Source organism: Streptopelia decaocto, assembly GCF_964273445.1.
Source record: "Streptopelia decaocto genome assembly, chromosome: 1".
Lineage (NCBI taxonomy): Eukaryota > Metazoa > Chordata > Aves > Columbiformes > Columbidae > Streptopelia > Streptopelia decaocto.
This window is the reverse complement of record NC_138663.1, coordinates 81,426,190-81,448,129: the sequence shown is the minus strand read 5'-3', so window position 1 is coordinate 81,448,129 and position 21,940 is coordinate 81,426,190. Positions and strand designations below refer to the sequence as shown.

At 41.4% G+C, this 21,940-nt stretch overlaps 1 protein-coding gene across 1 annotated transcript in view; it reads left to right on the top strand.

Annotated features, from left to right (window-relative positions):
- Positions 1-1,419: 1,419 nt before the first annotated feature.
- The window catches only part of PTPRO (protein tyrosine phosphatase receptor type O), a gene marked incomplete at its 5' end in the record, with an annotated part of 158,747 nt that continues 138,226 nt past the window's right edge, over positions 1,420-21,940 (top strand). Inside the window, one exon of the mRNA XM_082061281.1 lies at positions 1,420-1,635. Within this exon, the coding sequence (XP_081917407.1) occupies positions 1,420-1,635 (216 nt within the window). The remainder of the gene's footprint in view (positions 1,636-21,940) is intronic.

The window sequence follows — 21,940 nt, the reverse complement described above, 5'->3', positions numbered from 1 at the left end:
CGTGCCTAAATGGCATAGGAAATTTGAAAATAAATTCTGAATCTACTTTCAGACACTATTTTATTATTTTAAGGAAAAGTGAAGTGGTGGCCCATTACTATAAGCTATGGAACCACACCTAGATCCAAAGTTGCTCTCACGTTTAATGCCCCAAACATAGCCTTGTTACACTTACGACCCTGTTTTTTTCAGATCAATATTGGTTATAGCTCTGATAGCTGCACTGAGGATGCACTCTAATTTATCTGTGTGTGAGTGAGAATGTGTTGGAGACAAACCAGATTCTGATGTAGTATTCTCATTTTGGAAAGACTATTTTTGTCATTGTGGTTGAATGGAGGGACATATAGCTCTTTAGCTCTTTTGGGTTTGGTTTGTGTTCCCCCCCCCCCTTTTTTTTTTTTTTTACTGTGTACATCATCTTAAGCAAGACTTCTGAAAAGATGAATAGCTTGCCTATCTTTAAGTTTGGAGATGGCCCTGATCAACTTGCAGGGTTCCAGGGTGGGATGTGTGTGGGGGTAGACACAAGAGGAGATGTGACTTCAGGTTTCTCCATGTGCCCCTCTAATCACTTGGCCTGAGTATCTCGTGGGACAGGATGAGTTCTTCTCCACCCCTTGCAGGCTCAGACCTACATCTCAAACCTCTGAGGAGCTGCCCACATGCTTTATTCTACCTTCAGAGACCAGCTGTAAAGAAGTCTGCGTTTCCAAACACTGTGCTGCTGGTATCCGGGTGTCGGCTACTGCTCCTGGGGCTGTAGCTCCGGCAGAACCGCCGCTGAGCAGCTGCCTCCCGCAGGAGCCCAAAGCCCCGTGCGGGGCCGGGTTTGCTCGGGGCAGCGTCTGGCCCCGTCCGTTCTCTGCCCCGCCAGCCGGGTCCCCCCAGGTGCTCGCGGCATTTGTGTCCCCTGATCTGGCCTGGGGAGGCAGGAAAAATTACATTGGGGTGGGACTGTTGTGCGTGTTCGGGAGTGGTGGTGATGACTCGTTTTTGCTTGCCGCCTTGCTTTTCCTGCCGCCTTGCTTTTCCTGCCCCTGGAGAGGAGATGCTGTTGGGAGATGGAGAGAACCGCGGTCGGAGGGCGGAACCGGCAGGGTAGGGCGGTGCGGGCTGAGCGAGGGCGGTGGCTGCCGGCTCCCAGCCCTCGCCTTCCGCTGGGGGCTGGGGCCGCTCCCGCCGAGGAGACGGAGCCCCCGCAGCCGGCGAGCGGCTCTGTCACCCCTTCCCGTGCAGCGAGCGGCGCGATCGCCCCAACTCCTGGGAGAGGAGACACTCCCCGCCGCCGCCTCCTCTTCCTTCTCCTCCTCCTTCTCCTCCTCCTCCTCCTCCCCGCCGCAAACCTCAAATAAAAGGGGCGGGGGGCGGCAGGATGCGCCGTTCGGCGGGGAGGTCGGCGCCGCCGCTGGCCGCCTGATGCTGCCGCAATTCGCCATTGCCGGGCACGGCTTGGAGCCGAGCGGAGAGAGGAGAGTGGCAGAGGCGGGGGGCCAGGGGGCAGAGGAGCAGCAGCCCCCCCTGCCCGGCCGCCCCTGCGGGCCGCGGCCGCCGTCCCCCCAGATGCCCGGCCGCCGCCGGCGGGGGGCCCCGGGGGCCCGCTCCTGCCTCCTCTGGCTCTTTGTGTTACTGAAGGTAAGTCCTGAGGGAGGGGTGTGGGTCCCCCATTCCCGTGGGCACCGAGCCCCCTCCGCTTCGCCTTTGTGCGCCTTCGCGGCGAGTCGGTGGGACCGCGGCTCCCTGGCAAGGGCAGGTGGCTCTGCCCGCTCCGCCTGTCCCGCGGGCCGGCGGAGGCAGGGGCTCAGCCCCGGCTGTCCCCGCTTTGTGCTCCCTCGGGTAGCCGCACAGGATCTGCCATGTGGGTTTGGTGGGGAGGTGGGAAGGCTGTGGCGCCCCGCGGTGCGCGATCCGACGGGCGGGCAGCCCGCTCCGCCGTGCCCCGCGCTCCGGAGCGTGATGCGCCCCCGCTCCCCTGTCCCCACCGAAAGTGCCATCATCCCGGGGGAGCTGCGCGGCGCTTCTTGCCATCCTCTGCCTCCTCCAAAGTTACCCGGTTCCCAGCAGGGGTGCCGAGAAACGGGCGATGTGGCGTTTTGGGGGTGTGTTGCCCCGCGGGGCCGGACCGGGCCGTGGCGGGGGAGCGCCGCGCTGTCCTTCAGCACTGCCCGCCCCGGCAGCCGCCCGGCTGCGGGAAACGCACCCCGGCGCAACGCGTTCCCCCGTTAAATGTTTCTTATCTTTCATGCATCCTCCCGCCAAGAGAGCCACTATGAAAATGTAGCTAACAAAGAGGCGGGTGGTGTATCATGTCCGTTTTATCGTTGCAGAATTTAACGTTCGTTCCTGATGAGTGCCGTGTTCAGGCTCAGCCTGTTTTCTTGGCAGATTAATTTTTTAAAGTTCTGCTTAATACTGCAAGCTTGGTTTCAAATGACATTTTTTATCTTTATACTTTTACTCCTTTAATGGTTTCTCAAGCATATTTAAAATGCCTCATGTAACTTCTAAAAGAAAATGTATGTACCGTCTAGGGAAATACCACTGACTATAAAATGTCATTGCCCTGAAGTAGAGTGTTCAGCACTACTAAAAACTTCGTTGTATATTTGTCAGTTACAGTTAAGGAGAACTACACAACTAAGGACCTGACCTCTCAGAATCTTATAAATGTAAATGTTCTATGGAAAGCAGCAGGACTCCCTGTGTGAATAAGAGTTTGCAGGATCATGTCCTAGAACAGCAGTGGTGTCACTTCTAAAACTGACATTGCATTGACAGAACTATTTAAAGGGAAGCTTTCACAGCATCTGTTCGCATATAGTAGTCAACTGTCAGATGTCTTATTTTCATAACTGCTGAAACATACATTTATGCAAGATAACATTAATATATGGACAAAATTTTATTCCTCAGAATTTAATTGTTTTTTAATTATTATTTTTAAGAGAGTAAGACTGTGGACATTATAGCTCAACAGAAAACTGAAGGACAGCAGTTAATTTCTGTAGCAGTTTGTTCTCTAATATAGAACTGCACACAGTTTTAAGTAGCTGTGTTACCCCACAGTCTGAGTCCTGGCTTTTTCAAAAATCAAGGTTATTTTTGAGGGAGAGATTTTGCATGTGTGGTGGGGTTTTTTTTGTTCATTTGGGTTTTTTTACTAGCACTACTATGACAAAAATTACTGTGAGAAAGCAAGACGGGAAATAGGTAGTTTAAATTTGTAAAATACTATACTTGTAAAATATGTCTCAAGAAATTTGGTAAAGATTTGAAGGTAGTCAAGGCCTTAGTTTTTCATTTTGTTGGAAAGTAACCGTCACTTCTTCAGCCATACCCTCTGGTCAGTTGCTCAAAGAAACCCAGGACTAGGATGACAAAGAAAGCTGATGAGTATTAGCAGAATTTTGTAGTGTAAGAAAAGGCAAAGCGGTAGCTCAAGATAGAGGTGCATCAGTCATGCAGTGTGTGATTGGATTACGACTTCAGTTGGATAGCAAGTCTACTGTAATGAGTTATCTTATACATTATCTAATTATACATTATCTTATACATTATCAAATACATTATTATTAGACACTACAACAAGAGGAGAACTGAGATTTCAGAGGATGGTCAAAGTAAATCTGGTTACAGGAAAGAAGTTTGAGAAGCAACAGCAGTGCTTGTTTCAGATCGCTGAAATAGGACCACTTTCCTAAACCTTAAATTTACTGAGTTTTCCTTATTTGTCACTGCAAAAAAGAATGTGTAGACATTAATTAAAAAAAAAAAAATCAAAGTTTTTCCCTAATTCTGTGCTGTTTAGTTACGTAGCTTGCTGAAGTAATACTAAAATTATCCGGCCTCAAGTTATTAAATTGACATTTCACCTGGAAGTTAATCTCAGTGAGAAAGCAGAGACATTGAACTGATGAATCTGAAGATGGGCAAAACTGATGTCTGCATGCTAGCTGTTTCAGCTTTAGCAGCCCAAATGTCACTTGCTAAGCTGTATCTGCTCGATGTGGCCTTGATGCCCATCTGGCAATTTATAGAACCATCATAAAACTGCACAGTAATAAAACATTCCCTTCTCCTCCTCTCCTCTCCTCTCCTCTCCTCTCCTCTCCTCTCCTCTCCTCTCCTCTCCTCTCCTCTCCTCTCCTCTCCTCTCCTCTCCTCTCCTCTCCTCTCCTCTCCTCTCCTCTCCTCTCCTCTCCTCTCCTCTCCTCTCCTCTCCTCTCCTCTCCTCTCACTTTGGTGAAAAGCCTCCAACTATTCTGCTGTAGGAATCTTTTATTTAATATATTGCTATTTTGCAATGGGCCTGTGTTCACTGAATGGCTGGAAGGCATAGTCCCTAGCAGCTTGCTTTGTAATTGTCTCATTTTGGTGTGGCAAAGGCATGGCTAATCACACCTGAAAGGAAAAGCTGTACTTCAGCTAAATAGAGTTAAAAGTGTATGTATTCCCTGATTCCAGTGACTGATGTTATCTGCCCTGTATTTTCTAATTGCAATCCAGCAACTTTCCCTTAGTCATGAGCAGTTCCATGTATGGACTAAATAAGTGGTGTGACAATACTCAAGAAAATCGTCTACAAATAAAAAAATGCCATCTCTTATTTCCATGAGATTGAAGTCTTTGTGTATTAGTCTTACGTATGAAATTCAGGCTCTGCATATCAAACAGCAACACTATCTTCTCTCCCAGCGAGGACAACTTTTTATGTTGGTGGAGCCTGGTGTGTTAGTGAAGTTGAAATTCAGGTTTACATGGATCAAGGCATCCAAAGAGATCTAAGCGCTATAAGACCTTACTCAGCACAACCTTACCCAACAAAGGATATGTGCTTCTATTGGTGTAATTTTCAGTAATATCTGCACCTGAAGTTAATAGTCTGAAGCAAAAAACATAGTGTCAGGATGCTGCCCCTTTCTGTGTAAGAAAGCTTTGCAAGAGAGAGGCTGATTCACAGCTGGGAGCCCAAATGATTCCTACTGTTTCCTCCTGGCTGGAAAAGAAATGGACACCTGATGTGAATTTTGGTACAGAGTCCTTTTAGCATCTGTTCTCTCTCTGAAAGATGATTGATCAAGCTCTTGCTGAGAAAATGAGCTTGTTTTGTTTTTTCCTCATGAACATGTCCTACTAGTATCAAAATAAATAAGAAAACCCACCTCCAACAACAGCCTATCTTACCATTTCTTTATTGTTTTCAAAACTAATGTAATATTTCCTTATGATGGGACAGAGTCAGAAGAGCTACTGAAGCACAACAGTCTGAACTTTTCTGCCTACTACTGGCCTGAGACTATCCAGGTTGTATGGGAGAGAAAAGCATCCTCCCAGCAAAAAAAAAAACATACACTTTTCTTTTTTAAAAAACTTTATTAGGAATGACCATCCTTAATCCAAAACTTCTATAAGTCACATTCTCTTTCATGTCATGATTTTCATGCATTATTTCTAGACCAGAGTGATTTTAGAGGGCAAAGCTAGTGGAGAGGATACTCTGGTGCCAACTCATGTTTACAGAACTGTAACAGGCACTTGCAAAAGCCTCTCTGCCAGTGGAATAAGACTCAGCTGTTATTCTTTGGCAAATTCCTGATTTTATTGTGGTGAAATAACAGTGGTCCACCAGGATAAGATCTTCCATCCTTGCAGGAGTTATGAGCCCCACACTCGAATTGCACAAGGTCAATAAGGCAATTTCTAGGTTTTATCACCTTAGTCAGAAGCTGCATTTGGGGGTAGTGCTTTATTCAGGTTAAGACAAGGACTATGCTGCATAAAGGCTTACCTGTGGCAATCCCATGGCAACTTGTTAAAGGGCTCACAGACAGTGTGGTAACTGCATTTCTGATGTCATCACACAGAGCAATCCAGCCAGATCATGAAATGACCTTACAGAGCTTCAGAATAAATGTTAAATTGAACAAAGTCTTGTTTAAATCCATCCTGAGACTTATTTTACTAGACAGACTCATCTCTGGAGAAGAGATCTTTTTTCTTTTACTTTGGCATATGGGTCAAGATGATGAATGCTAAAAAAAAAAAAAGTGCTTTGGAAACAGGTCTTTTTGTTGAACAACTTAAAAGGTTTATAGTTAACTTTTGTTTTACCTGTTCGTTAAAATTATTTGTCTTTTCCACTGGAGGAGTAGGTATCACTTTTATCATCCAGAGCACTTGTATATTTTAGTAAATGAGTGATTACATTTTCGTTAACTCAAGACTGTGAAGATTTTATTCATGCACCAAAATGTAATTACTTGTAATGTAGAGAAAAAAATCAAACTTTGATAAACATTAAAAATGTTTTAAAAATGAAAATCTTTACACAGAGTTTAGTATATAGTAATCTGCTAAGAAAATGAAGAAAATGACTCATTAAATATGTTCTGCACACAAAAGCTACTAATTTTTTTTAATTATGCTTCCAATAATGTATAGTTGAAAAGAGAAAAATCTTTATGAAAAAAATGTGGTAACACATACTAATTGCCACATGCACAATGTGTAACAGATGAATAGAGAATGGGAGATACTTGGAACAGAAAGGTTACCTTGCTTTTCATAGAACTGTGTAATCTTGAATGAATACAGCCAGAGAAGGGAGTGAGTCCTAAGGAAGAAGTCTGCTGTCTTTACAGTAAGCCAAACACAATGCATTTCATTTCTGGAACTCCTTCGCTCGTATTCTAGGAAATTACAGTGGCTTTTAAATGAAGGAGTTCCAGAAACAATATGATATGCATCATGTCTGGCTCGCCATAAAGACAGCACATTGTACCAGAGCAAAAGTATTATGTGCTGTGCTCAAATTGCTGTGATTATCTTTGCATTTTCTGTTATATGTGTGTATTTAGAGAAGAAATGCTTTACAGTAAGAATCGGTGATGAGAAAGTTGGTGACACAGCTGATAGTAACAGGGAAGAGAGCTAGCAGGAGATATGTTTTTAAAGGAATTAGTACACTCAGTATGCTGGTCTTGAGGTGGCAGCATGGACATGAGAAGAGAATATGTGGGATAGGTTCTGTGAATGCATAGGAAACATAATGTTGGGGATGGAAAAATTCGAGTGTGGCATTCAAGCACAGGGACTGAGCACTTCAGAGGAGCTGAATGGAGACAACAGAAGACAACAGCTCTATGCTATTCTGTGTCAGTCAGAGACTTAACATGAGATAGCTGTTTGGCAGATTTTAACCTCTTGGAGGGGATAAAAATGCTAAATTCTTTTTTAAGTACTCTGGGAAAAACAGGTAATGTTGCTTGTCAATCTAGCAGTTGTGATTTTGAAATGATTGGGTCTCAGCACACTTTCGGTGGTTAAGACATGGTTTTGTAGCTTTGTCATGTGCTATAAGCCTGCAGTTCCCCAGTTCGGTTGTGTCAGCTTTTGCCTAAACAATACCAAGGCCAAATCTTTGGAGTGAGAGAGGCAGGACCCAGTTTCTAAGTTGTCAAGTAGATCAGAAACTCCTTCAATTTTAAGAGCATTCAATCATCTCCTTCTGGCCTAGACACACCCCTAGAATCAATCAAGAAGAGGCTGTTCTTCTGGGCTCAGAGGAATCCCTAGAGCAGTCTACAGACTGTCCCAGTTGTCTTGTTACCTTGGTGTAGTCAGCTGTTTGGCAGATGCCTGTTACCTGCACCCCAGCTTATCAGGATCATTTCCTTGTTGTTCATATGGAAGTCATTTTAACATGGAGAATCTTCACTCCTCATTGACCTATGAAATGAGAAGGAAGAATTTGGTTCCCATTCAATTATGAACAGCAGAGAAATTTTAAACTAGAGTAGAAAGCAAACAAACAAACAAAACAAAGCAAAAAAAAAAGCCCAGCACCGTATTAAAATGTGGTGAAGAACAGTAGAGAAAATTGGTGGATAAAAATTCACAGAAAGAATGCTAATTAATGTTTTCCCAAAGTACTGGAGGGCAGATTTAAGGAAAATAATGAACTTTTTCTAACAGCAATGAAATTAATTTATTTATTATTTGCTTAGCACTGCTGTGCCTAGCTTTGTTCTGTATGCAAAAATATCTGCAGACCCTGCCTGAAGTCTGAAAGATAGACACATCAAAATAAGGATGCTCTAGATATCTGAGAAATTATTATCATATATGCCAGTTGCTGGTATTCTCTAAGTGGCAGTATACCTTCCAAGCAGAAATAAGTTACAATTGCTTCCCCCAGGAGCTGAGGAGGGCATTTTCTTGTTGGTGTTGTTGCTTGCTTCTTCTGTTTTTATTCAGTATTGATTTCCTCAGGATGTTGCTCATCAGAGTTTCTGGACATTTATATCAGTTTAAAACATCAAAAATAATTAATAATCAATGTGACTTTAATCCCTTCAAAGAGAACCCATCAACCTACAAAATATGCTCTAGCTCACAATAGTTTCATGAAAGTATCTGTAAGCACGGCAAGAGATAAAAGAGAGAAACATCACTCAGATATTTTCTTCTTGTTTAAAGAGAACTTGTATTCAAAATGGACAACATAGCTAATATTTTATTGCAGTCTGCTTAGTGTAAATTAAGAGGTTTGGGTTTTTTTAATAATTTTGTTTCTCTAACTTGGCTTTTCTTGCCTAACTAAGATCATGATGTCACAAAATCAATATCAGAGGGTCCTATACTGTAATCCATTTTCATGCAAGTCCATTAAATCAATGCCTCTCCTTATGTGAGTAATGACTGTAGAATTGAGCCCTCTAATTTCACTATGTGAAGGAATAAGCAGATGGGATGAGATTTTACATACTTAACTAGCACTTATTAAATACAACAAGGAAAATTTTGATATTATCTGAAAGATAAATGAATGCATAGTGAATACTTAAGTGTATTTCAGAATGATCTCTGGCATAAAATTACTTCTCAGTGGGTTACAAAATAATGTGTTAACCCAAAAATTCTTTTGTATTTTTAAAACTTCTTTTGAAACTAACTCAAGACTCCACAAGCTCCGAAGCCCAATCAGGTTTCCTCAGCAGCATCGTGGGAAAGCATAAAAACTACTGACTGGTGACACCATATGATGTCACCAGCATTTAACTGAAATGAAGGCACTCCATGAATATGGGTCATGATTTTGTGATCTTACCTATTGTTTATGTGCAACATCAACCTCTGTTAGCTGGAACCAGAACTGCCAGGTTGCCTCTAATTCTTAGGATGCTAGGAGCTATAAAAGAGTCTACTGTACTTCTGGGAACCAGTCCAAAGTCCAAATGAAGTCAATGGAAGTTTATGTTGCTTTAAACGGGCTTTGAATCAAGCTGTAGTGGGAAGACCTGTGGTCTCAGCTGGGTGATGCTGTGAAGTTTGACTTGCAGCACAGAACTAACCGTGATGTATCGCTGATCTTGGGCTCGCTGCAGTGTCAGTAGCACAAACTGGATGCCACAGGATGTTTTTGATTTTTGGAATCTGAGGGTCTGGTAGCTTAAAGAGACTTTGAATCAGGTAAATCTTGAGCAGTTTTCTTGTTTAGGGAAGCACACTTGAATTCTTCTGCTCTTACAAGAGGACCTTCTTTGCAGGAAACTTAGGTTATGTAACTAGCACTAGGCAAAAAATAGGTTGGTTTTCTCCAGCCAGAATAATCAGTCTCCTCTTTCTCTTCCTCTGCATATTTCAGAGACTGTTCGAATGAGAGTTCAGATTGATGTACATTTCAACCTATAGCTACTTTTACTGGCATTGCAGTATTAACACAGGTACCTGGCTGGATGGAAAACTAATTCCGCATCAATACCAGATACACATTCATATAGGGATCTGAACACTACAGCTGGTCCCTATCTCTTTAACAGGCTAGCTGAGTCAAAAGTGATATCAAAACCCAATGACAATCTGGGGTCTTTGAATTTCAGAACATAAACTCTTATCCTGCTCTGCCCAGGTGTGATGTGAACACAACCATTATTTCCTAGACTTTCACTTGCATGCTTCCAGTTAACTATAGAACTTTCATATCTGATCACACAAATGGAAATACCAGTTCAAAATGCAGTCACATGCTTATCTAAAATGCAGAAAGGAACCAGAATTTGAAAAGTAAAAGAAAGTAAAAGTAAAAGAAAGGTGTCTGGAAAATAATTTTCCTCTAAAGGGCAAACGCACGGCCAAATTAAGAGCTGGCAATGAGTCCAAGTTATGTATTGAGCAGCAGAGCTTCTCTTGCTTAGAGGAACTCATGGTGGGGTCAAATAATCTGCATTCTTACTATGAATAAGAGAAAACTGGAGGTGTTGTTATATGCACACACAGGGCCAGTATGGAGATTAACTGAGCTCTGTTTGTTTTTCTTTGGACATAGTTGATTTAAAACTTGAGAATTAAAGGGGGGTGAATGGTCAAAAGAAGTTAACAATAGCAGCAAGTAAAAAAAAAAAAAAAGGTGAGTTTTGGTCCATTGACTACAGTGCTTTATGACAATTTAAATAGGGACTGTATCTGTATCTGCTGCATATTTTAAGTATTCTTAAATATTCTGTCATTAATGATCTGAACTTTGCAGGACCCTTCTGCAAAGTAACATGCCAGAGAGCAGTTGGCTATGGCAGACATCATCCTCAGTGCTGGGACAAAAGGGATTTTATGCAGTGATATAACAGTCCAGCTATCAGATACCCATTTTTCCTGGTAGGCATTACTACACCAGGTGATGGATAGTAGAAAGTCAGGATATCAGTAAGTGTCCAGGTGGAGGAAAGAAATTCTGTATGTTATATGGTGCTTGAATATTGGCTTGGAATAGATCAAGAATGCCTTCCCTGTGCCCTCACCAGAAAGACTAGCATGACTGAAATGGTTACAAGTGACATTATTTCATTCACAGTTAAAATATTTTTGTGAACATTATGAGGTTAGGAGATAAAATGGAAAAGAAACAGAAGCATTTTGGAACAGAACATGTCAAAGCATAGGCTTTTTCTGTTCCAGTTATGTGCACAGTTATTTCTGTATCCATTTTCTTTCTGTAGCTAACCTTTAATGAAGATATGGCCTGTTTGGGGACTGGATTTTAGTAACAATATCTTGTAATGGTTCAATAGAATCAACTTTTCATTGTCAATATGTACTGTGGGGGAAACTGATCAGGGTATTTTTATCTTTATCTGAAAGATTTTGCTGCTTTTATTTTTTCCAGAGGTAGGGATTTGTTGTCCTTATGTGTGTTGGTTCTATGATTAAAGCATATGAGAGGTAGTGGATATCTGAATTAACATTAGTTTTAACTGGAAGAATCAATCTTGCCATTGAAATGCTTAGAGTAATATAAAATGGTTTTCTAAGCTGGTAGTTTACCATCTCTGCATTTGTCTGCTATCCTGTAAGGTATATGGGTCTCATGTGATGCTTAGAAGGAAAGGTTCAGGTTTTCCTCATGCTTATTCCCAGTGCAATAACTTTTTGAGTTGAGGTTCAACAACACAGCACAACTGCATCTGCAGCAAGCTATCCTGTCTAGAGAGAGGAAAGCCAAGGGCTGCCGCATCGGACTGCCTGTACATGCAGTAGTAAGGCTGCAGGTTGAAAGCAAAGAGTGATTCTCTTCAAAAATAGGGAGGCAAAAGTCACAAACATGTTATAAGCTGGATGTCGTCTGGTTGGATATCACTAGACAGCTTTATGTTTTGCTGCCCGCTTTTTGGACTATTGTAGGTGTCTTCTCATTTATCTTTCTAGCTGGCCTTAGGCTGACAGTAATGCTGATATTCCTTCCTCCACTGCATAACTGGTAGGGTGTGCAGGGCATGCTGCCCAACTGGGACGTGGGGAAAGGGAAGAGAAAGAGACTGCAATGGGCCAGTTGAGAAAGCGGGCAATTCAGAATTGTCCCCTGGTTGTCAACAAAATGGCAAATGCTGTAGTATAGATTGGGGACACTGTACATCTCTGAGGATACAGGGATATGTGTAACTGTTTATGAGTCATAGAGTAATTTAGGTTTGAAGGGATTCCTGGAGAACATCTGGTCTGAGCCTCAGATCAAAGCAGGACCAAGTAAATTGGGGGCTCAGGGCCATGTCTGGATGGGTTTTGAGTATCTGTGAGAATGAAGATTACACTGCCTATCTGGACAACCTCTTAGGCTCCTGCAGGAAAGAAATTACAGTCAATTAAACCTTTTTAAAAATCATGAATTGGGACTCAAAAGAGCATGAAACGGTCTTATTACCCTGACTGTTTGTTCTTTTTTTTTCTTAAATTAATTTTAAAAAATAATTTTAGGCTATTTTTCTTTGTAGAATTTAAAACTCTGTGTTACAGTCACAAGCTTTTTGCTGAAGTCTGCTGGTTTTCTTTCATTCACCAGCTCCTTGGAGCTCAAGCTTTAAATATAACATCAAGGATAAAATAATTTGAGCTGCCATTGTTACAATGTGCCTTAATTATCACTTAAACTTTCTGCAGAGTCAGGCAGGTATCTGCTATCGTTGCACATTCATTTCCCAGGTTCACATTTCTCAAGAAGGCTTTTTGATTGAGGACTTTTCTTCTCCTTTTTCCTCTTCTGACTTCAGGGAGGAGAAGCATGTCTTCATATATTTTACAAGCTTAGGTCTTAGGCATGCAGGAAACCATTAAAGCTTTACCACAGGGGTACTTATGAGCAATGTGAATTAAAATCTGTTGGGGCAGGGCTGGCCTCTGTCCTTGGCTGGTTTAGTGCTGGAGCAGAGGAATCAGTTGTCACTGCATCGAGCTACAGAAACTTGTAAAAATCAAAGTGGAAAAATACATATCTCAAGGGAATATGTGGAATCCTTTTTGGAAATTTCCCTTACGCTTTTTGCATTGATAATTGAACCACTGCTCCTAAAATCAATAGAAGATTACAGGGACTTGATACACTTAATGAGCTCCAAAGGAACAGTTACTTTCGGCTGTGATTACAGTTTCTGCTACCTGACTCTGCCTGGTAGTAGCATTTTATTACTGATGATTTATAATGTCAGAGGGGAGGATAAGTTCAGTGTTTTGTTAGGTTTTTTTTTCAGATTTTTGCCTTGAAATTATGTTACTTCATACTTTCAGATGTTACTATGCTGTGGTTCAACCTCACAGACAGCTAAACACCACACACAGCTGTTCACTCACTCCCACCTCATCAGTGGGATAGGAGAGAGAACTGGAAAAAACAGGTAAACCTCATGGGTTAAGATAAAGACAGTTTAATAGGTTAGAAAGGAAAATAATAACAATAATAGAATATCTGAAACGAGTGGTGCACAATGCAATTGCTCATCACCTGACTGATGGTGACTGATGCTCAGACTGCCCCTGAGCAGTGGTTTCTCCAGCCAGCATCCCCCAAAATACAGGGGATTTAAAAAGATGGACCCAATTTGAAATCACTATATTTTGAAATTGGGCTCATCTTTTTGAAACACCCTGTATACACTGAGAAAGACATCATGCAGTATGGAATATCCCTTTGGCCAGTTTGGGTCAGCTGTCCTGGTGGTGCCCCCTCTCAGCTTCTTATGCACCTGGCACAGCACGAGAAGTTGAAAAGTCCTTGACTACTTAGCAACAACTAAAAACGTCAGTGCATTATCAACATTATTGTCATTCGAAATCCAAAACACAGCACTATACCAGCTACTATGGAAAAAATTAACTCTATCCCAGCTGCAACCAGGACATACTATGATGCCAGATTTAATTTATTTTGGGAGGAAAGAAACAGTACTCTGCAGAATGTGCTTGCCACTTGTGAAGTGAAAGGTGTCGGCAGAGAGTGTGAAGATATCCTGGAAAACAGAGCTTACACAGAACAAGCCGAGTTTATAGAAGAAGGAAAAACCTCTGCATCTCTATATAATTAACATAAAAGAAATGGATAAAAGGGATTTCAAGATGCCATGCATGACCTAGTGTGGATCAGCTGTGCTCAGACTGTGGGTTCTGAAAGTTCAGTTCTCTTATCCCAACTCTCTTCAAAGCTAGATTTTGCTAGCGGAACTCCCTGGCCACCACTGAACAGAGAGGGTGTTGTGAAGGAGGAGACCTTGAGGTCCACTTCACCTGCTGGTGTGCCCAGCAGAGTTGCAGGGCACTGTGGGAAAGGGGCTGCAGGCTGAAATGGCTCTACCACAGATCCCCTTGTCTGAAATGCAGTTTAAATGCACAATTTCAGTTGATATTAATAACTTGGAAGGCTTATAGTTTATTAAAACAGGTATTGTCTGTCAGTTGCATGTCATGTGGCAGGAGTTTCACAGCTTTCCACAGTGCATTCTTTCTTTGTGTCTTTTACAAGTTTAAGGAAAAAAGTCTAATGGTGTCAGATGATGCGTAGGATTGATCCTTTATCTTTTTGTTCAGAAATGCTACCCCCTGTTCCTATAGTTCTTTGTGATGGGTGGCTGGTAATTGCTGGATGCCCACTGTGAATTTTTGCAATGATAATGAAAAGTCTTTTTTGCATTAGGACATGAGCCCCAGCCTGAATGAGGGGAAGCAGATGGACTGCAGAGATTTGTCTGCATCCTGCACCCAGGAATGCACGTGCTATGCTAAGAGGGCTAATACAGGGGAAGGCGAGCATCCCCCTTTGCCCTCTGATAAATCCATCTCTGTGCTGTCAGAAATAGCTGTATAATAGGAGCTCTGGGATTTTTGTCTACTTAAATGGTTTAGTATCATTTATCTCTTTTCTTCTTTGCATATTGGCATATTCTTTCTCTGCCAGTATTTATCCAAAGTCTTTACTTGGAGTGTCGGTCTAAAGGTCATATTCATTTTTCTCTCTCTCTCTTTCATTTTTTTCCTCCAGTCCCTCTGTTTTTAAAGATGTCAAATTAAATAACTGATCATTTATTCTCATGCCAGAAGGCCTTCACACTATGCATATTAGGGTTTAGCGTATTTTTCTTTTCTGCATCTCAGTGCTTTCAATTTGTATGCAAAGCCATCCTCTTACCATGAACTCTTATGCCCAGAGCTGAGGATTATGTTCTTAGCCAACATATGTACTCAGCCTGAAATGCTAAATCTCCGCTACTAGAGGAATGGAAAGATGTTATGGTTAAAGGAGCTATGTCAAAGTAACTAGTCAGATCAAACTATAAATAATTTCTGGTGGGAGGCAAGATAAAGATACTTCCTGAATGTTTGTGTCCACTGACCGCCACTGACTCATAAATTTAAGTATTGCTATTGTGACTGCAAGAGATTAAACAAATATGTTTTTTAATTAAAAAGAAAAATCAAATCAATTTTGTGACAGTGATGAAGGAGTCTTTCTGGGTGTCCTTTTCCACAGGAGTGGTCAGGTTTTGGTAGCCTGCAGCATGGGGACTATGAAAGCAGAGGAGGACAGTGGCATAATGAGGCCTGGGTTTTTCCCCTACTGTCTCAGCCAGCCTGGTGTCAGTGGGAGACCAGAAACAGCTCCTGCAGGACTTGACCTGCTGGTGTCCCTGTCCCATCTTGTCTCTATTGCAACAGTTCAGGTAGGAGGAGAAGAGAGGGCAGAATAACTCACCTGCCTTTGTAGCTCGCCCCATGATATATCAGGGGTTGCCCACTGCTGCCAGCTGTCAGTGTCTACAGCTGCAGCGTAAAGGGTGGCTTCAAGGTGGGACATGAGAGGGTGGTGGCCGGGACCTGCTGCTCTTGCATCTCAGCCTTGCTTGTCTGTGAGTTGTTCTGGGGCTCACAGAGGCAAGTGGTCAGCCAGGCTTGCTAACATTGCTTTGGTAACAGTGCTCCTCCATCCCTGCACTCTGCACTGGAGAAGGGTGCTGTATCTTCCTGTTTTCATAGAAAGGCAGCATTGCTTGCTGGGGAGAAGATGGCAACATCATGCTTTCATCTAGGCCTTTCCCTTTGGGGTCATTTGAAAAGGAGGAAGCAGACACTCTGTCCTCCTCTGAAATGCAACTAGACTGTGCTAGTGCATCCCTCTCTAATCCACAACTCATACAAGCCACGGAGGGATTGCTGTGGTACCTCAGCTCAGATGTTTTCTGAGGGCTTACTTTACCATTTACATTATCACATTGTCATAACAGAGTGCTGACTGGCACCTAAAATGCTGGTGGGGAGCTTATCCATGGATAAACTGTAGGCTAATCTGGTTTTCAATTTGTGAAACTAGGCTCAGTAGTTTATGGGGAGAGGAAGAACACCTCTGAGCACCTCTACGGCAGCATCTTATTGGAGAGTTGAAAGAAATTTCTAGGAAAGTGCAGAGACAAAGAATCTTTTCAATTTCCTTTACCTCATGAATGGAATACTAGAATGTATATATTTTTTACAATAGTGGGCAGAGTGTGTGGATGTTTTATTTATTAATGCTGTGCCAAAAATATTGTGGAGGTTGAGTATTTGGAGGGTTTGAAAGGTAAAATGATAATTTGGATTGACTGACAAAAATTATTTTGTATTTCTTGCTGTGACAGAGAAGCCTAAGAAGCTTCCCAGCAAATATTTCAGTTCTCCGGAAGGAACATTTCAATCCTAAGCTTTCAGCCCTCTTTAAAGAAAAATGGAGGCAGGGACAGTCAGTCAAGGAAAATTCACAACTTTAACAACCAGGTATTTGCAAATAGTTGTAATTGTCCAGGATCTGTATTTTTCCAAGAATAGAATACTAGCTCATTTATCCATTCTAGTGTTTGTCCCTCAGAATTGTTTCCTTGGCCTCTTTTCTCCCTAGCTCACTTCTTCCCCTTCTATTTCACCTGTCATCTCCTCTTGCCATGCTCAGCCATGATTCTCCTCCATCTGCACTTAACCCTGCTCACTCCCATTGGCTCACACCCAGCCTCTAACGCAGCCTCCTCACCTCATTTCTCAAGTCATTTGCTTTTCACTTCTATGTGAAGTTGTATTTCTCCAGTAAACATTTTGGATTGCATTTTATAACAGTCAAAGAAAAGGCTTCATTGCACACACCATTTGCAGCCATTTAGCTCAGCTTATTCCAGTGGAATGCTAAATAGCCACAAAAAGACTATGATTACATGAAAAGACTATTCTAGTGAAAATAGCTGCTGTTCAAATAGAGATCATATTTCTCAGGGAAAAAAAGGGCCAATTACTGTGCTTAGTCACCTACACTGTGAATTCAAATGAACTTAATCTAAAGCAATGGTGTTACATTGATTTTTACCAAATGTAACTAAAATCAGCATCAATTCCCATGACTTTCAGCTCAGCTGGCTGTAGCTGTACTAGGGTTTCATAACCTTGTTCATAACCTGTTCATAACAAGATTGTTGAAGTTGGAAATGACCTCTGGTTTTCATCCTGTAATGGATTTCCTAGGTGGGCCTTGTGAATGGGGAATAAGGGTGGCCAGTAAAGGATGGCTGAAATTTTGATGAAGACCCAACTGATTTTACACATGGAGTCCTTTTACTTTCTGGTCATTTCTAGAAATTATTTATGTCTAGATAAGACTGTTCTAGATGTATATCAGCTGTCAGTTGAAAAATAGTCTGGAGAGTAAATATATTCAAATATCTGCCATTATTAAGTAAATAAAGTGACCTAAATTGGAAAAAAAAAAAACCCACCTTGTAACACCTTGCTTTACTTTATTTTTGTAAACTACATATCTGGTAATCGTTATTTTTAGGTTTTTACTTCAATGACAGATAGGAGATTTTGCTGAATCTTCTCTGTAGATAAGCATGGGACAAAGGATAACTAAATCCTGGTATGTAAAGATGCTGAGAGGGGTAGAGAGTATCAGCAGTGGTGTTCACGTACTTGCTAATGTTTATCTCATCTCCACCAGAAAATGAAAATTAATGATGCAGTGTTTTATATTTTAATGATTCCATATCTGTGTGGGTTTTTTGCAGTTTGTAAACCACAAATCTTATCTTCCTGTCATTAATATACAAATTAAGATACTGAGTTTTATTTTCTGGTTATTTTTTATTGTAGATGAACACATCCTTTCAAGGCAGCTCATTGGTAATTGCTAGAAATCATTCTTAGATTAATGTACACATTTTATAGATCTGTAAGAGGGACCCTCAAGGGAACATGTTCATGGAGAGTTTGGGACTAGCTTGTCTTTGTATCTTCAAAAATATATGCTGAGCAAGCTGGGTAACCTGCCCATGGCACACCTAATGTGCCTCTCCCTTGCTGAGAGGGGAATAGGATCCAGGAGAGAGAACTGCTGCCTCATCTGTTCACGGGAATGAGTGAATTACTGAATACAGACCAAATTTCAGTCCTAAGTAATGCATTAATGTCAGTACTACACCATCAGCATTGCCCTTCTGCCTTTAGTAAAACTAAACAAAGTTCACCTTTTGAATTGTATTCAGATTTATAATTGAGCATTTTGAGTGATGGCTTCATCTACTGCAAGCAAAAGGCAATGATTTACAATGTGTATCAGTAGAACATTGTTATGTGAAGAGAGATTAACAGTCATAATTTCAGACTCAACAGTATTTATAATTCTGAATTGTCTGTTTTAATGCAAATGTTCTGTCTTAAATACTGTGTTCTGTCTTAATTAGATAAAATAATCCTACCTTGCTTGGGTAGTCCTGTAAATTAGTGACTGGCCTAACATCCTCAGGATCATGCTTTTGCATTGCTTAATTCATACTGATTGTTCAAACTGAAAGAAAAAGAGGAGAAACTGGTCTTTTATGTATGCAGCACAAAAGGCATAGCTTCAGGTTTAAATTCCTCTGGATTCGTTTCCAGCTGTTTGTTTCAATAGGAGGCTCCCATAGGCATCAGTGGGCTCAGATCAGGCTTTCACTGGTTATGCAGCTTCTGCACTGTGCTTTTTGGGAATTTCTGTACTGTAGAAGTGGTATCAGTAGAGAGTTAACCAAGGAAGCATCAGTCTGACCCAATGCACTGCTGACATAATGGACAGAGTACACTCAAGCAAGGAGGCAAGATCTGGGACTGGTCCCCTGTGCTGGTAGCAGTCACTTGGCGGGGTCTGGATGGATGAGTGTGCAGTGCAATCGGGATACATGTGCCTTAACCGGTTTTAATCTAATTGGGTCATCTACCACTAGCAGCAGAGCTGCAGTGATGTGGGCTTCAGCCGCTGAGTATGCATCTGAGGTGCAGCCTGCACCAAAGCCAGTGTTTCCATGGTTCCATAGTTAGCGGGCACAGGCCCAAGCTCCCTTCCACACGTGTAATCCTGTTAAACTTGGTGGGACCGCTTCCGTGAGGAGAAAGCAGCAGAATTGCTCTGTGAAGCATAACCGTATTAAAATTGCTTGGCAATGGAGTGCAGCTGCACTTGCAAGAGAAGTGCCTGGGAGCAATGGCTAAGCCGCCCCCACTGGCATCGGATCCTCCCCTCACAGAAGGAGAAATTGCTTTCTGGGACTTGTCCATTGCAGCTAAGGCCTTTGTCTGTGGTGAGACTTGTTTTGCCTCACAGTAGACATTGAAAAGATGTGTATAGGCTGGGCCTGAGCTGTAGGTTTTGCTGTGGAGAGGCATGGATTATACATCCCAGATGTTTCATATAGATGCTAAGGTGTGATAACTTATCCTCCAGACCCAGTCATCTCTGTCCAGATACCATGAATCGAGCTTGCTGAGACTAGATGCTCAAATTTTGAATAGTTTCAACCTGGGGACGAGATTAATACAGCAAGACAACTCAAGGCTTTCTATCAGCATCTCTGTACTGCTTTCCGGTCCAGCACCCAGCCCCTGGGAGTCCCTTCCCTTATGGCTTGGGTTGTCCTGTGCTGGCTTTTCTTGTCCACGTGACAGCACAGGCAGAGGGATTTGGGATCAACAGATCCCAAATAAAACACAGTGCTAGAAATTTCTTTGCATTCTTGAATACTGAGATTCAAATGAAATTTCATTTAAAAGCTTTATGTAAATTCTGTGGAGAAGTGAGAGGTACAGTTTTTCTAGCAGTGCAAGGCAAGATCTTTTGAGGTTTTTTGTGCTTCAAAAAATCATGACATTTTGAGAACTGACAACCAGTTTATTAATAACACAACTGCTCCTAGGGGTTTGGAACATGGTGCTGGAGGGATAGATGTCTGGAAAAAATCTACATACATTTTCCCCTCATTATTCTATCAAAAAACTTTCAGCTACTGGGGGGAAGGGTTGTTAGTATTTTCTCAGTGCTAGGTTTTTCTCCTGTGGTGTTTTTGTTTCTACCTCCTTTAATATAAGGGGAAATACAGGATTGTGTTCTGTATCAACCTACAGCATTGCCAAAACTTGACACAGGATTTGCACAAAGTTTAGAGCTGATATCAGAAGCTCTATCTGTAATAGTTATTAGACATCATAGTGAAACCTGCCTGGCCTCTGGTTCCACTTATAATTTTGAAACTCCCATTAGACTCGTTGGATGTTGTAACTGTAGTTCATATCTCTTAAATGCACCTTTTGGGCTGCATATGATTTTATGCTGCAAAAAGCAGAGAAATTTCAGTATCTCTTGTTCATGAAAGCTTCTGGGTAATTTCAGCAGTTTTGAACGAAGTCATCTGGACTTAGGTTTTCAAAGCTCTGGAAGAGATTTCAAAGAACATTAATGGGAGGTGAATATTAAAGCATCAACCCTATGTTTTAAATCCAGAATTGACTTCCATTGCACAGCTTTGTAGAGTTAAGATTTGACCCTGAAGTCTTAGTGATGGTAGCTGAAACCTAGCCAGTTCTCTTTCCCTTCTACATATTACAGATTAAGCTAAGAAAGCCTGGATGAAATAAAGAAATACCTATTAGTCACCAATAGAGTTTTGCCAACACTTTTTGTTTGTGTTTCCATTTCAACAAGCACTTATTCTCCAATTAGATGTTAGAAATACTGAAAAAGCGCTAGAGAAACAGCTCTCTGGCTAGTAGCAGAAACTGGCTGGAATCACATAAAACTGCACTTCCAAAAATCTGAACGAGCACACAAATTTTGAGTTGCTTATCTAACCTGTTGACAAGATTGTCCGTTTTATATCATTAGATTTTAATCTCATGCATCTAAAAGCAAGGCTTTCTTATGCTGAAGAAAAAAGGGCTGACAAGCCATATCTGGGATATTTTATAATGTGCCTGTTCAAACTGTGCTGCATTATTCATCTAGAAGTAAACAGAAGGCTTCTTGTCAAACATTTGATTCCATTCTTCTCTCCAAAAACCATGAAAATCTTTAATTGCATGTTTTTAAAAATCTAATTTAATTTTTAGAGAGCATACAAAGCTACCTGATTAGTCAGCCCTGGTTACAGAAAAAATACCCTTCCTTGGATTCTCAGTATCACAAGACAAATGCATAAACCTTGTAGTACAGTCATAAGGAAATATACTCCATCAGCCTCCAGCTTTTAGATCTTCACAAAATGTGGAGGTTTCACAGATTATTTGTTCTGGTTATTGTCTTGTTGTCTGTAGACTCCTACTGCTTGTACTAAACCCCATACAAATAGCTCAGAAAATTTCATTTATTTTGGCAAACAGTTGATTAGATTTATCTGAAATCTCTTAATTGGTGTTATCCAATCCATAAAAGGCACTGCAGGAAGTGGCACAGAGATCTCATATTAAGCCAAAGAAGAAACAACACCATTGGTTCCTTCTGTGCTTAATCTGCTTATTAAAAAATACTCTAACTCATATAAGATTAATTTCCTTCTCGGTCATCATAAATTGAAATATTAATACTTGAAGTAAAATTAGCTTTAAAGCACTGGGTTCCATTTAGTAGTTTTACTGTGGTGTTTTTTTTGGGGGTGTGTGTGGGTGTTGAGTGGGGTGTTTTTATTTGGTTTGGCTTGATTTTATTTATTTTCTTTTTCATATTACTTTACTTGATTCTAATGGTATACCATAACATTGTGGTGGTTCCTTTATACAGAAGAAAAAGCTGTTTGGTTTTTAAAATATATTTTAATTTGGAGTTTTGTTTGTGTTTATTGTGTGTTCTTTTAATATGCATTCTTAA